Source organism: Macaca nemestrina, chromosome 8 (genome assembly GCF_043159975.1).
Source record: "Macaca nemestrina isolate mMacNem1 chromosome 8, mMacNem.hap1, whole genome shotgun sequence".
Classification (NCBI taxonomy): domain Eukaryota; kingdom Metazoa; phylum Chordata; class Mammalia; order Primates; family Cercopithecidae; genus Macaca; species Macaca nemestrina.
This window is the reverse complement of record NC_092132.1, coordinates 115067873-115084114: the sequence shown is the minus strand read 5'-3', so window position 1 is coordinate 115084114 and position 16242 is coordinate 115067873. Positions and strand designations below refer to the sequence as shown.

General features: G+C 38.8%; 1 protein-coding gene across 2 annotated transcripts in view; it reads left to right on the top strand.

Annotated features, from left to right (window-relative positions):
• Positions 1-16242, top strand: part of LOC105476556 (disintegrin and metalloproteinase domain-containing protein 32) — a 153773-nt gene that overhangs the window by 90499 nt on the left and 47032 nt on the right. For both annotated transcript variants that reach the window (XM_011732590.3, XM_011732589.3), the window contains exons 13-14: positions 6529-6621; positions 7955-8153. In XM_011732590.3, the coding sequence (XP_011730892.2) occupies positions 6529-6621; positions 7955-8153 (292 nt within the window). The remainder of the gene's footprint in view (positions 1-6528; positions 6622-7954; positions 8154-16242) is intronic.

The following is a 16242-nucleotide window of genomic DNA, read 5'->3' as shown; positions in this document are numbered from 1 at the left end:
GCCCTTTGTCAGATGAGTAGATTGCAAAAATTTTCTCCCATTCTGTAGGTTGCCTGTTCACTCTGATGGTAGTTTCTTTTGCTGTGCAGAAGCTTTTTAGTTTAATTAGATCCCATTTGTCAATTTTGGCTTTTGCTGCCATTGCTTTTGGTGTTTTAGACATGAAGTCTTTGCCCATGCCTATGTCCTGAATGGTACTACCTAGGTTTTCCTCTAGGGTTTTTATGGTATTAGGTCTAACATTTAAGTCTCTAATCCATCTTGAATTAATTTTCGTATAAGGAGTAAGGAAAGGATCCAGTTTCAGCTTTCTACTTATGGCTAGCCAATTTTCCCAGCACCATTTATTAAATAGGGAATCCTTTCCCCATTTCTTGTTTCTCTCAGGTCTGTCAAAGATCAGATGGCTGTAGATGTGTGGTATTATTTCTGAGGACTCTGTTCTGTTCCATTGGTCTATATCTCTGTTTTGGTACCAGTACCATGCTGTTTTGGTTACTGTAGCCTTGTAGTATAGTTTGAAGTCAGGTAGTGTGATGCCTCCAGCTTTGTTCTTTTGACTTAGGATTGTCTTGGAGATGCGGGCTCTTTTTTGGTTCCATATGAACTTTAAAGCAGTTTTTTCCAATTCTGTGAAGAAACTCATTGGTAGCTTGATGGGGATGGCATTGAATCTATAAATAACCTTGGGCAGTATGGCCATTTTCACGATATTGATTCTTCCTATCCATGAGCATGGTATGTTCTTCCATTCGTTTGTGTCCTCTTTTATTTCACTGAGCAGTGGTTTGTAGTTCTCCTTGAAGAGGTCCTTTACATCCCTTGTAAGTTGGATTCCTAGGTATTTTATTGTCTTTGAAGCAATTGTGAATGGAAGTTCATTCATGATTTGGCTCTCTGTTTGTCTGTTACTGGTGTATAAGAATGCTTGTGATTTTTGCACATTAATTTTGTATCCTGAGACTTTGCTGAAATTGCTTATCAGCTTAAGGAGATTTTGGGCTGAGACAATGGGGTTTTCTAAATATACAATCATGTCATCTGCAAACAGGGACAATTTGACTTCTTCTTTTCCTAACTGAATACCCTTGATTTCTTTCTCTTGCGTGATTGCCCTAGCCAGAACTTCCAACACTATGTTGAATAGGAGTGGTGAGAGAGGGCATCCCTGTCTTGTTCCAGTTTTCAAAGGGAATTTTTCCAGTTTTTGCCCATTCAGTATGATATTGGCTGTGGGTTAGTCATAAATAGCTCTTATTATTTTGAGGTACGTTCCATCAATACCAAATTTATTGAGCGTTTTTAGCATGAAGGGCTGTTGAATTTTGTCAAAAGCCTTTTCTGCATCTATTGAGATAATCATGTGGTTCTTGTCTTTGGTTCTGTTTATATGCTGGATTATGTTTATTGATTTGCGAATGTTGAACCAGCCTTGCATCCCAGGGATGAAGCCCACTTGATCATGGTGGATAAGCTTTTTGATGTGCTGCTGGATTCTGTTTGCTAGTATTTCATTGAGGATAAGCTTTGATCCGTTGCTGGCGATGAGCTGCGCTCCTTTGCCAGGGGAGATGTGCTCTTATTTTTTGAATTTCCAGCTTTTCTGCCCTGCTTTTTCCCCATCTTTGTGGTTTTATCTGCCTCTGGTCTTTGATGATGGTGACGTACTGATGGGGTTTTGGTGTAGGTGTCCTTCCTGTTTGATAGTTTTCCTTCTAACAGTCAGGACCCCAGTCAGCTGTAGGTCTGTTGGAGATTGCTTGAGGTCCACTCCAGACCCTGTTTGCCTGGGTGTCAGCAGCAGAGGCTGCAGAACATAGAATATTTCTGAACAGCGAGTGTACCTGTCTGATTCTTGCTTTGGAAGCTTCCTCTCAGGGGTGTACTCCACCCTGTGAGGTGTGGGGTGTCAGACTGCCCCTAGTGGGGGATGTCTCCCAGTTAGGCTACTCAGGGGTCAGGGACCCACTTGAGCAGGGAGTCTGTCCCTTCTCAGATCTCAGCCTCCGTGTTGGGAGATCCGCTGCTCTCTTCAAAGCTGTCAGACAGAGTCGTTTGCGTCTACAGAGGTTTCTACTGCTTTTGTTGTTATCTGTGCCCTGTCCCCAGAGGTGGAGTCTACAGAGACAGGCAGGTTTCCTTGAGCTGCTGTGAGCTCCACCCAGTTCGAGCTTCCCAGCGGCTTTGTTTACCTACTTAAGCCTCAGCAATGGTGGGCGCCCCTCCCCCAGCCTGGCTGCTGTCTTGCCGCGATATCGCAGACTGCTGTGCTAGCAATGAGGGAGGCTCCATGGGCGTGGGACCCTCCTGGCCAGGTGTGGGATATTATCTCCAGGTGCACCTGTTTGCTTAAAGCGCAGTATTGGGGTAGGAGTTACCGGATTTTCCAGGTGTTGTGTGTCTCAGTTCCCCTGGCTAGGAAAAGGGATTCGCTTTCCCCTTGCACTTCCCAGGTGAGGCGATGCCTCGCCCTGCTTCAGCTCTCGCTGGTCGGGCTGCAGCAGCTGACCAGCACCGATTGTCCGGCACTCCCTAGTGAGATGAACCCAGTACCTCAATTGAAAATGCAGAAATCACCTGTCTTCTGTGTCGCTCGCACTGGGAGTTGGAGACTGGAGCTGTTCCTATTCGGCCATCTTGCTCCGCCCCGCCTCTGTGGATTTTCAAATAGCCTTTCTTCAGGCTCACTAATTCTTTCTTCTGCTTGGTCAATTCTGCTATTAAGAGACTCTGATGCATTCTTCAGTATGCCAATTGCATCTTTCAACTGCAGAATTTCTGCTTGATTTTTTAAATAATTTCAATTTACGTTTAAAATTTATCTGATAGAATTTTGAATTCCTTCTCTGTGTTATCTTGAATTTCTTTGAGTTTCCTCAAAATAGCTATGTTGAATTCTCTGTCTGAAAGGTCACATATCTCTGTTTCTCCAGGATTAGTCCTTGATGTCTTATTTAGTTCATTTGGTGAAGTCAGAGTTTCTTGATGCTTATGGATGTTCTTTGGTTTCTGGGCATTGAAGAGTTAGGTATTTATTATAGTCTTTGCCATCTGGGCTTATTTGTAGCCATCCTCCTTGGGAAGGTTTTCCAGAGTATTCGAAAGGACTTAGGTGTTTTGATTTAGGCCATATTTGCATTAGGGGGTCACCCCAACCTCAGTAATGGTGTGGTTTTTTGCAGACTCTTAGAGGTACTGTTTTGGTGGTCTTGGATAATATCCAGAAGAATTCTCTGGATTACTAGGCAGAGACACTTGTTTTCTTTTCTTACTTTCTCCCAAATAAATGGAATCTCTCTTTCTTTCTGTGCTGACTGTCTGGAGCTGGGGTTGGAGAGACACATTCCTGTGGCCATCACCACTTGGATTGTGCTGGATCAGACCTGAAGTCAGCAGGTCACTGGGTCTCATGCAAGGCTTGCTGAAACCACTACCTGACTACTGCCTATGTTCTCTCAAGGCCCTGGAGCTCCACGATCAGCAGGTGGCAAAGCCAGCAAGGCTTGTGTCCTCCCTTTTAGGGAGCAAGTTCTCACAGCCCCTGGGCAGGTGCAGCAATGCCATCCTGGAGCCAGGGATTGGAGTCAGAAACCTTAGAAATATACCTGGTGTTCCGTTCTACTGTGGCTGATCTGGTATTCCAACCACTTGACACAGTCCTTCCCACTCTTACCTTTTTTTCCCATAGGCTGAGGAGCCTCACCCTATGGCCTCTACCACCACAGGCCTTCAGGGAGTAATGCCAGACCACTTCTGATGTTGAGTTTAGGCCCAGTGACTCCTTAGTCCGCTTGTTGTGGGTGTGCAAGACCCGGGACTCACTCTTCAGGGCAGTGGGCTCCCCTCTGTCCCAGGGCAGGTCCAGAAGTGCTATCGAAGAGAAAAGGCTTGGAATCAGGGAACCCAAGAGCCCTCTTGGTGCTCTGCCCCACTGTGGTAGAGCTTGTACCTGAAGTCAGCATGACTAAGTTTTACTCAAGGCCCACAGCATACTACCTGGGTATCACTGTTCATTCTTTAGGGCCCAAGGGCTGTTTAATCAGTAGGTGATTAATCCTTCCTGGACTGGCTCCTTACATTCAAGGCAGCAGGTTCCCTTCTCTCAACCAGAAGGACGGGGTCTTTTTGGAGCTGTGCACTCTGCTGCCTGAGGCTGGGGGAAGGATGGCACAAGCATTCTCTTAGCTTCCCTGGCTGGTGTCTCTACAGGTCACTTGCCCCTGCAGTCTGGCTTGGAGCCCAACTCACCACTAGGACTTGTCTAGTCATTGCAGTCCTTGTGTCACAGATTGCCCCTCAAGTTCACTTAGGGCAGCAGAGTACTCCAGCCCATGGTGGTGAGGCTTGCTGGAACTCAAGCTCTGACTGATCAGATGGATGGTTCCCCTCTGGCTAGGGCTGGTTTATATGCCCCCTCTATGGATGGGCGTCAGCTGAGGATAGCCTGGTTCTGCTTTACACTGTGTCAAGGCAACACTGAATTCAATGCAAAGTCTCACAATCACTGTGCTCTTTTCCCTGAATCACAGATTCTCCGCACCATGAAGCTGCTGCTGGGGGATGAGGGATGGTTGCTGTTGGCAATTCAAGACTTTCTTTCCCATCCTCTTTGGTGCCTCTTTCAGCAACATGAAGTCATTCAAGAGCAAGCTGTTTAATTTCCATGGTTTTTGAGATATCTTCTTGGTATTGATTTCTATTTTTATTTCACTGTGGCTTGAGTGTATGGTTGGTATACTTTCAATTTTAAAAAAATTTATTTAGACTTGGTTTATGGTTGAGCATGTGGTTGATCTTAGAGTATGTTCCGCGCATGGATAAGAAAAATGTATATTCTGTTGTTGACATATGGGGTACTCTGTAAATGTGTATTAGGTCCAATTGGTTAAGTGTTGAATTACATTCAGAATTTCCTTTTTAGTTTTTTGTCTTGGTGGTCTGTCTAGCACTGTCAGTGGGGTATTAAAGTTCTCCACTATTATTGTGTGATTAAGTGTTTTTGTAGGTTGAGAAATAGCTAGAATCTAAGTTCTACAGTGTTCAGTGCATATGTATTTGGTACCATTAATTCTTCTTGTTGAACTCTTTTTCATTATGTGATGTCATTATTTATCTTTTATTACTGTTTTTGGTCCAAAGTTTGTGTTATCTGATATAAAAATAGTGACTTCTGCTCTTTTTTGTTTTCCATTTGCATGATCTTTCTCCAACCCTTTACTATGAGCCTACTGGTTTTGTTACATATAATATAAGATGGATCTCTTGAAGACGGCAGATGGATGGGTTTTGTTTTTTTATTCAATTTGCGCTTATAGTCTCTTTTACTTATTTCTACTTGGATCTGTATTATTTCTTTCGTTCCACTAATTTTAAGTTTGATTTCTTCTTGCCTTTCTAGTTTCTTGAGGTGCATCATTAGGTTGCTGATTTGAGAATTTTCTCCTTTTTTGATGTAGGTATTTATTCTTATAAACTACCATCTTAGTATTGCTTTTGCTGTATCTCATAGGTTTTGTTATGCTGTGTTTCTATTTCATTTGTTTCAAGCAATTTTTTTTTATTCTTTATTTCTTCATTGACTGTTGATCATTCAGGAGCATGTTGTTTAATTTCTGTGTGTTTGTGTAGTTTTTTAAGTTCTTGTTATTGATTTCTATTTTATTCCATTGTGGTCAGAAAAGATACTTCATATGATTTTAATTGTTTTTTGAATTTGTTGAGATGTGTTTTTTAGCTTAGCATATGGTCTGTTCTGAAGAATGTTTCACTTGCTAATGAAAAGAATATGCATTTTATAGCTGTTTGATGAAATGTTGTGTTAGGTCCATTTGGTCTAGAGTGTGGTTTAACTCTGATGTCTCTGTTGATTTTTTTTTTTTTTTCTTTTTGGTTTGGGTGATCTTTCCATTACTGAGTGAGGTGTTGAATTATCCAAGTATTATTGTAATGTATTCTTTCTTTCTCTTTATGTCGATTAATGTTTGCTTTATATATTTGGATTCACCAGTGTTGGGTGCACTATATTTAGAATTATTATATTCTCTTGCTAAATGGACTACTTTAGTATTATATGGGGACCACCTTTGTTTCTTTTTACAGTCTTTGACTTGAAGTCTATTTTATCTAATACAAATATAGCTATTCCTGCTCTTTTGTGTTTCCATGTGCATGTAATACATTTTTCCATGCCTTTATTTTCAGTCTATGTGTGTCTTCATACATGATGTATTTTTGAAGGCAGCATATAGTAAGGTCTTGCTTTTTATCCATTTTGACATTCTCCATGTCTTTTAAGTAGAGAATATAGTCCAGAGGAAGGTAAGTAGGTTACTAGTTACTCTCTTATGACTGGTAGTATAAGTCCTACATTAGTGTTTTAAATGTTTAGAGATGTTAAAACCTATAACTATCAGCAGCATTCATATCCCTTTCCAAATTCAAACAGTAAGCCCATCAAAATATAACTCCTTGTAAAGATTTTACTATTGTCATGATGTATTTTTACTTGTACCTTTCACTAATTCATAGCAATGTGGACCTGCAAGCTGCTGTGACTTTCGAACTTGTGTGCTGAAAGACGGAGCACAATGTTATAGAGGATCATGCTGCAGAGACTGTCAAGTAAGATTTAAGTTTATGAACATTTTTCAGATATGTAATAAATCATGTGCAGGGTACTTTACAACACTTAGACCTACAGCTGTAAATCAGTTAAGTTACTTTTCAGATAAAGAGAAAGATATAAACTCAGAATCGGATTTCTGATTTTTGTTAACTTTTCTTAGGTGTTCTACATGCCAATATTTTCAGTAAGTTGATGCTGTTGTTTTTTACACCTTGATTTAGAGATATTATAGGATTCTTCAATAGAGAAGACCTCCACTGAATGGAACAATTATTTATTTGCTCGATACAATATTTATATTATTGTAAAGAAAAACATTTTTATGGGTTGTGAATAAGTATCTATATGTAATTGAAAGATACAGCAGATTTCCTTGAATGTATAAGGAATGAAGCTCACTAGAAGTAACATTTTTCACATGGTGCATGTAGCATAACATTTAAACTTTGAACTTATTATTCAAAGATCATTTGACTTAAAGATTATGTTTTAGTTTCTATGGTGAAGACATTGACTCCTGTTTTCTGTTTTTCTTTTCAGCTCTTCTAAAATATTATTAACAGGTTTCTCATAGGAGAATACCTCTGTTGAAGTATCTGTAATGCATTCTATCTTCATGACTGTCCTGCACTGATGCAGTTTTATGTATTCTTTTCTTAGGATGTTATTATCTGATTGCATTCTTACTTCTATAATCTTTTTAGTGTCAGCTGGAAGTCATCAATTAAGAATTATGAGATAGATGTTTTATTTAAGATTCTTTTTGTAAATTTCCACAATTTTGTGTGTGAAAGAGTCTACATACTTCCATGATGTGAGAGAAAGGTTATAGTTGGGTTCATTCCTCTTCAAAGACTCTCACAGTTGAACTGCGTTTTTAATCATGCTTGTGTTTCCCTCTGCAGTTATTCATGTTTCACAGTTGTCATAGAATTTTAAAGTATTCCATACTTACACACTATGGCTTGAAAAAGTATATTTCATTTAGAAATGGACTAAATTACAGTATTTTCACCCAAAAGAAATAAATTTCCTAAGCTTAAAGCAAACGTTCTTCTCTTACATTGAGAATACAAATAAAACTTTGACTTTCATCACATCAGATTTGTGTTCTACATTTTCTTGTACATATATCTTATCTCCTATTTTAGTCAAAAACATTCTATTTATATTTTTATATTATTAGCATAGTAATTTGTGTAAAAAGTATTAATATACATTAATTGATAGACTAAAGTGAAAATGATTAACACAATTTTGAAGTAAATATTAATAAACACAGTAATCCTATTTGTAATGCTTTATTTTTTATATTCTAATTTCTCTTAGATTTTACAATCAGGTGTTGAATGTAGGCCAAAAGCACATCCTGAATGTGACATTGCTGAAAATTGTAATGGAAGCTCACCAGAGTGTGGTCCTGACATAACTTTATTCAATGGACTTCCATGTAAAAATAGCAAGTTTATTTGTTATGATGGAGACTGCCATGATCTTGATGCACGTTGTGAGAGTGTATTTGGAAAAGGTAATATCTTTTTGTTACATCTAAATAGCCCTTAACATTGTTATTAACATTACCAGGATAATGGGGAATATTTTTAATATATATAAAATGTGAAATTTTTATATGGTATAAAATGTGGAATATATTATATGTATATATTTTATTATATGTATAAGCAAACATATACACACTAATTCTTCTTTTTAATGTTTATATTTTTTCCATCTTTGCTGACATAGAACTGACAAAAATTGTATGTATGTTTTTAGGTGTTTGATTTTGTTTTGATATATGTATACATTGTGAAATATTTGCCAGTTAAGCTGATTAATATGTCCATCATCTCATATAGTTACCATTTTCTTTTTTATCCTTTAAAAGAATTTTTGTATCTATCCTTTGTGCAGATTTTGAGTATATAATACAATATCATTTACTAAAGTCACATTGTTGTACATTACAACATGTACAACATGTAGTTCAACATGTACTCTTGAACTTATTTATTTTGCATAACTGAAACTTTGTACCCCTTGACTAGCATTTCCCCATTTCCCCCCTTACCTCAGCTTCTTGCAACCATCATTCCACTCTCTGTGTTTTTGAGTTTGACAATTTCAGATTGCATATATAAGTGAGATCATGCATTATCTATCTTTCTGTATCTGGCTTATTTCACTTAGCATAATGGCCTCCAGGTTCACCTGTGTTATTGCAAATGGCAGAATTTTCCTCCTTACTCTGACTGAGTAATATTGCATTTTGTATGTTTGTGTATATGTATATATATCTATATAAACACAGACATATATATATATCACATTTTAAATACATTTATCTGTTTACCTAAGCTAAAAGTGAACTTTCTTCTCTTATACTCAGAACACAAGTAAATCTGACTTTCATTACATCAGATTGTGTTACACTTTTTCAATCAAATAGACACCAGTTGTGTCCAAATCTTGGTTATTGTGAATAATGTAGCAATAAACACGGGGGTGCAGATATCTCTTTTGCAATATTGATTCATTTCCTTTGAATCTGTACTCAGTTGGAATTGGTGAATCATAAGGTAGTTCTACTTTTGATTTCTAAGGATGTTCTATATTGTTTTCCATAGAGGCTGTACCAATTTACATTCCCACCGACAGTGTATGGGGGTTTCTTTTCTCCACATCTTCACCAACATTTATTATCTTTTATCTTTTTGACAATAGTCATTCTAACAGATGTGAAGTGGTATCTCATTGTGGTTCTGTGATTAGTGATGAGCATCTTTTCATGTATGTCTTGATGAATTGTGTGTATTCTTTGGAGAAATGTTTATTCAATCTTTTCTCCATTTTTGATCAGGTTATTTTCTTTTGGTACTGAGTTTTATGAGTTACTCATATATTTTGGAAATGAATTCCTTACTATACACATGATCTGCAAATACTTTATCTTATTTTACAGAAGTTGGCTTTTCACTATGTTGATTTCTTCCTTTGTTGTGCAAAACATTTTTAGGATGCCGGTCTTCATCCCCTCACAAAAAACAAAAAAATAGGCAACTATTTATGAAGTATAATAGTCTTGCAAAGGCTCTAAGGTCCATCTGAGAACCCTCTAGCAGTACAGCGGAGAAAAAAATGGGAAAAACTGTAAAGAAGGATTGCTGATTACAGCAGCACATCTGAGATATATGGAAATGGTTATGAACAAAGAAGGGAGGAGGCCATCAGTATTAGCCACTCAGCATGTGCCATTGTCATCTCCAATAGCCTGCTCTGCAGAGGACAGTGGTGTCTTTTATTACTGAGGTAACCAACAGTCATCCCAGCCTCTGGCTCCATGGAAAATGAGATCCAAATGTGCCTTTCCTCCAAGAATCAGCTACTGTTTTATAGCTGTGGGACTTGAACAACTACCCCTCCCAACCCTGTGCGCACCCCTGACCCTGGAGCTGTGGTTCGGGTCTGCAGTGTGTGCACTCATGCCTCAGGCTCAGAGATAGTGCAGCTATGTGTGAGTCTTCACACTGAACCTAGGAACTTTTGTTCCTGTACACCCACGTGTGCTTAAGACCCTGACTCTCCTTCTGCTCCACAAACACCCACTGTACTTCGTACATCATTACTTATGTGGAAGCAGGGCTGTCTTCACCTTAGGCACCAGTGTCACTGCTGCCCCTTACCCTTTGGTCTCTTCATGTGTGCTTGTGATTCAGACCCTGGCTCTGTGGCTACTGCATGGGCACCATGCATCAGACACCAGTGAGGGAATGCCCTCAAACCAGACCTTGTGCCAAATGAAATTGCCCAGGGCCATGACCTCCCTGGTGGGAGAAAAAGAGATTGAGGACCCCAGGATCCTTCACCATTGGAAACACAGCAGTCTCATTGTCCCTGCAGATACCACAACTTTAGCTGCTCAGGACCCCCTGCAATCTTTGTTAATGTTGACCTCAGCTGACAGAAATGAATGGAGGGTTCACTGCTGTGTCTTCATCAAAGCCAGAACCATCCAACTCTACCTTTCTAACGGCCTTTTTCCCACCTATAGAGTAAGATTTTTTTTTTTAATCAATGAAAGCATTCTGTAAAGTTTCAAAATGGTGACTCTGCATCAAATTTGAAGGTATCAATGCAATACAATAAGAAACATGAAAAACTGAGGAAACTTATCACCATCAAATGACACAATAATTTTCTAATAACTGATCCCAAAGAAATAAAGATCTTCAAATTGCCTGAATGAGATTCAAAATAATTGTTCTAAGGATACTCCACAAACTTCAAAAGATCACAGAGAAATAACATATATTTTTTATAAAAAATAATCAAATTATTGGGCTGAAGAACACAATGAATAGCATTAAAATGCAATAGATAACATCAACAACAGAATTCACAAAGGAAAAGAAAGATCTGTGAACTTGCAAATAGATTACTTGTATATATACAACTAGAGGAGAAATAAGAAAAAAGAATGGAAAGAAACAAAGAAACAAACACTATGGGATTTTGAAACAGCATCAAGAAAGCTAACATTCTCATTATAAGATAAGAAAGGAGAAGAGAGACAAGGACAGAAAGCTTATTTAAAATAATAATAACTGAAAACTTCCAAATTCTTAGGAAAGATATAAATGCACAGGTACAGGAAGCTCAAAATCCTTCAGTCAGGTTTAATCCAAAGAAGATTACACCAAGCTCAAAATTCTTCAGTCGGGTTTAATCCAAACAAGACTACACCAAGACATATTGTAATAAAACCGTCAATGAAGACAATGAAATTTTGAAAGAAGCAAGAGAAAAAAAAAGATTAAGTAACATAATCCAACATATAAGTTGGATTTTCTCAGCAAATACTTTGCCAGTGAGGAGAGTGGAACGATACAGTGCTGAAAGAAAAAAAAATGTCGACCAAGAATACTTTATCTGGCAAAGCTGTTCTTCAGGAATAAAGGAAAGATAAAACTTTCCGAGACAAACAAAAGCTCAAGGAGTTCATTGCCACTAGATCTATCTTACAACAAATGTCAATGGGAGTTCTCCCATCTAAAACAAAAAGACTAATATGTAGTATGGAAATATATAGAAATATAACATTCACTGGTAAAAATAAGTATATAGTCAAATTCAGAATACCAAATACCAAAATGCCAATATGTCTCTAGTATAAAGGTTAATAGACAAAACTACTGAAATAATTATTACTATAATAATTTGTTAAGGAATATGCAACATAAAAATTTATAAATTGAGATGGATCATCATGGCAGATGGGAGGCAGGACTAGATTACAGCCCCGGATGGGACAGTGTGTGGTGGCTCACATTGTGAATTTTAGCTCCAGATCAACTGCAAGAACAAAACAGCAATCCTGAGAGGACCCACAGAACCTCTGAAGGAAGTGGACTGCTCCTGCAGGACCCAGGAGATACCCCAAATACTGTGAGTGCCCCAACTGTGGAAGTGGGAAAGGGGGACCCTCCCTTCCTCCTCTCCTGAACACACACCCCCATTGGAGAAACTGAAGGCCTGTCTGAGGGAGAAGTTTCCGAACTTACCTGGAGCTGCGTCAATTTAGAGAGCTGGGCAAAATACAGGGGTAGAGGAAGCAGGAGAAAGACCCTGGGAGCTCGCTGGGTCCCCAAGCAGACCATTCCTGCCTGGCACCACAGGGATCTATCTGGAGGATGGCCGGAGGAGCAGTGGGTAAAACTTCACAGGGAGAAGGAAACAAGACTTGGGGCTGTTGAAGTGGGGCATGGTGGGAGTGAGACAGGCCCTTCAGTTTGCATGGGAGCTGGTTGAGGCCTGTGACTGCCAGCTTTCCCCCACTTCCCTGACAACCTGCATGACTCAGCAGAGGCAGCCATAATCCTCCTAGGTGCACAACTCCAGTGACCTGGAATCTCACCCCCACCCCACACAGCAGCCGCAGCAGGACCTGACTAAGGAGAGTCTGAGCTCAGACATGCCTAACCCTGCCCCCACCTGATGGTCTTCCTTACCCATTCTGGTCACTGAAGACAAAGGGCATATACTCTTGGGAGTTCTAGGGACCCACCCACCACTGGTCCCTCTGCATACTACCACAGCTGATGCTCTCGGGAAAGGACCACCTCCTGGCAGGAGGCCAACTGGCACAAAAACACGGCATTAAGCCACCAAAGCTAAGAACCCTCATGTAGTCCATTACACCCTCCGCTACCTCCACCAGAACAGTTGCTGGTATCCATGGCTGAGAGACTCATAGACAGGTCATATCACAGGACTCTGTGCAGACAATTACCAGTACCAGCCTGGAGCTGGGTAGACTCGCTGGATGGTTAGACCCAGAAGACAGACAACAATCACAGCAGTTTGGCTCATAGGAAGCCACATCCATAGAAAAAGGGGGTGAGTACTACATCAAGGGAACACCCCATGGGACAAAAGAATCTGAACAAAAGCCTTCAGCCCTGGACCTTCCCTCTGACAGAGCCTACTCAAATGAGAAGAAACCAGAAAACTATTGCTGGTAATATGACAAAACAAGGCTCTTTAACATCCCTCCCAAATCACACTAGTTCACAAGCAATGGATTAAAACCAAGAAGAAATCCTTGATTTACCTGAAGAAGAAATCAGGAGATTAGTTATTAAGCGAATCAGGGAGGCAATAGAGAAAGGAGAAGCCTAATGCAATGAAATCCAAAAAATGACACAGGAAGTGAAGGGAGAATTATTCAAGGAAATAGACAGTTTAAAGAAAAAAACAATAAAAAATTCTGGGAATTTTGGACACACTGTTAGAAATGCAAAATGCTCTGGAAAGTCTTAGCAATAGAACTGAACAAGTAGAATAAAGAAATTCAGAGTTCTAAGATATGAAATATCTTAGAAATAATCAAATCCAACAAAGACAAGGGAAAAAGAATAAGAAAATATGAACAGAGCATCCAATAAGTCTGGGATTATGTTAAACCACCAAGCCTAAGAATAATTGGTGCTCCTGAGTAAGAAGAGGATTCTAAAAGTTTGGAAAACATATTTGGGGGAATAATCGAGAAAAACTTCCCTGGCCTTGTGAAAGACCTAGACATCCAAATACAAGAAGCACAAGGAGCACCCGGGAAATTCATTGCAAAAAGATCATTGCCTAGGCACATTGTCATCAGGTTTTCCAAAGTTAAAGTGAGGGAAAGAATCTTAAGAGCTGTGAGACAGAAGCACCAGGTAACCTATAAAGGAAGACCTATCAGATTATCAGCAGATTTCTCAACAGAAACCCTACAAGCTAGAAGAGATTGGGAACCTATCTTCAGCCTCCTCAAACAAAACAATTATCAGCCAAGAATTTTGTATCTAGTGAAACTAAGCATCATTTATGAAGGAAAGATACAGTCTTTTTCAGACACACAAATGCTGAGAGAATTTGCCATTACCAAGCCACCACTAGAAGAACTGCTAAAAGGAGCTCTAAATCTTGAAACAGATCCTGTAAACACATCAAAACAAAACCTCTTTCAAGAATAAATCACACAGGACCTATAAAACAAAAATACAAGTTAAAAAGCCAAAACAAAAAACCCAAAGTACAGAGGCAACAAAGAGCATGATGAATACAATGGTACTTCACATTTCAATACTAACATTGAATGTAAATGGGCTAAATGCTCCACTTAAAAGATACAGAACCCCAGAATGTATAAAACCTCATCAATAAACTATTTGCTGGCTTTAGGAGACTCACCTAACACATAAGGAGTCACATATACTTAAAGTAAAGGGGTGGAAAAAGGCATTTCATGCAAATGGACACCAAAAGCAAGCAGGGGTAGCTATTCTTACATCAAACAAAACAAACTTTAAAGCAATAGCAGTTAAAAGAGACAAAGAGGGACATTATATAATGGTAAAAGGACTTGTCCAACAGGAAAATATTACAATCCTAAACATATATGCAACTATCACTGGAGCTGCCAAATTTATAAAACAATTACTAATAGATCTGAGAAATGACAACAACATAATAATAGTGGGGGACTTCAGTACTCCACTCATAGCACTAGACAGTTATCGAGACAGAAAGTCAACAAAGAAACAATGAATTTAAACTATACCTTGGAAAAATGGACTTAACAGATATATACAGAACATTTCATCCAACAGCTGCAGAATATACATTCTATTCAACAATGCATGGAACATACTCCAAGATAGACCCAATGATAAGCCATAAAATGAGTCTCAATAAATTTAAGAAAACTGAAATTATGTCAAGCACTCTCTCAGACCACATTTATCTCAGACACCCACATTTATTGCCCTGGTGCCATCCATGCACAACTATCTATGAAAGTGCATCCACTATTTTAATGCACATCAAAGCATTTGATAATAGATTACTGCACATCAAAGCATTCGATAATGTGGTACTGGGGATCTAATTACACCATTTGGACTGTGGAAGAGCAAATTCTATTGCTTACTAAACTTAGTCAATATACTCTATTATAGGGAATATTTAACATACGACTTCACATTTGCAAAGTGCTGCCCTTTTTATTAGTATTTTCATTTCACTTTTGAAAACCAAGACAAGTCTGAGAGAAAGTGATGATTTAATACTAATGGGAGAGAGTGTTTAAGGGAGAAATTAATGATAGGGGGTTATTGGTAACTTTAGATGCCATATGTAGACTAATAAAATTGAGTTGGTTGAAGACTATACTTTCAGCAGAATTCATCTGACTGCTTTGTGACCAAACATATTCTTTACATTATCTTTCTAAACTGAACTGAATTTTCAAATTTCTTTCTCCAGACAATCTCTCAGTATTTAACATGCCCTGCATTGGCATTCCTAACCTGGTATCTCCCATTCACTATCAAACTGGTTAAACATTGTGAATACTCTGAACTAGTATTGCCTATCCTCATGGAATCTATATAATCTCCCGTAATGGACCAATATCAAAAATGGTGGAAAGAGATAAGATGAGGGGAAAACAAAACCCCAAAAAAGGACAGCAGAAAGAAAAAAATGTGTATCATAGAAGGTACAGGTAAACAGGAGAAACTTTCTTGATCTTGAAAGAGAATAGAGAGGGATTAGATGGGAATTAATAGTGACTAAATAGCTATAATATTAAATCTCATAACAATTCATTGACATATATTATTATCTACTTTTGTCAATAAAGCAGTTAGATTTAGAGAGGTTCGTTTTGGAGAAGGTAACTGTGCTAGGCAGAATCATAAAATGACTCCCAGAATATTTCTGATGTAGACACTACTTGGATAATTCCCTCCCTTTGAGTTGGGGGTAGAACCAGTGAATATATGATTGAATATCAATCCTGTGATTAGCTTATATACTAAAGGTCAAGGAATTTTGAAGATGTAGTTAAGGTCTACTATCAGTCAGTTTTGAGTTAATCAAAAGGTAGGTCGCTCTGAGTGCACCTGAACTAATCATGTGAGCCCTTAAAAGACAGGAAATGTCAGAAAGATTCTCCTGTGGGTTTGGAGGAAGAAAGCTGCTGTGTTCCGAGAGTGCCATGTGACTAGGACCTGTGAGGAAGTTCTAAGAGCAAAGAGCAATCCCTAGCAGACAGCTAGCAAACCTACAACTGC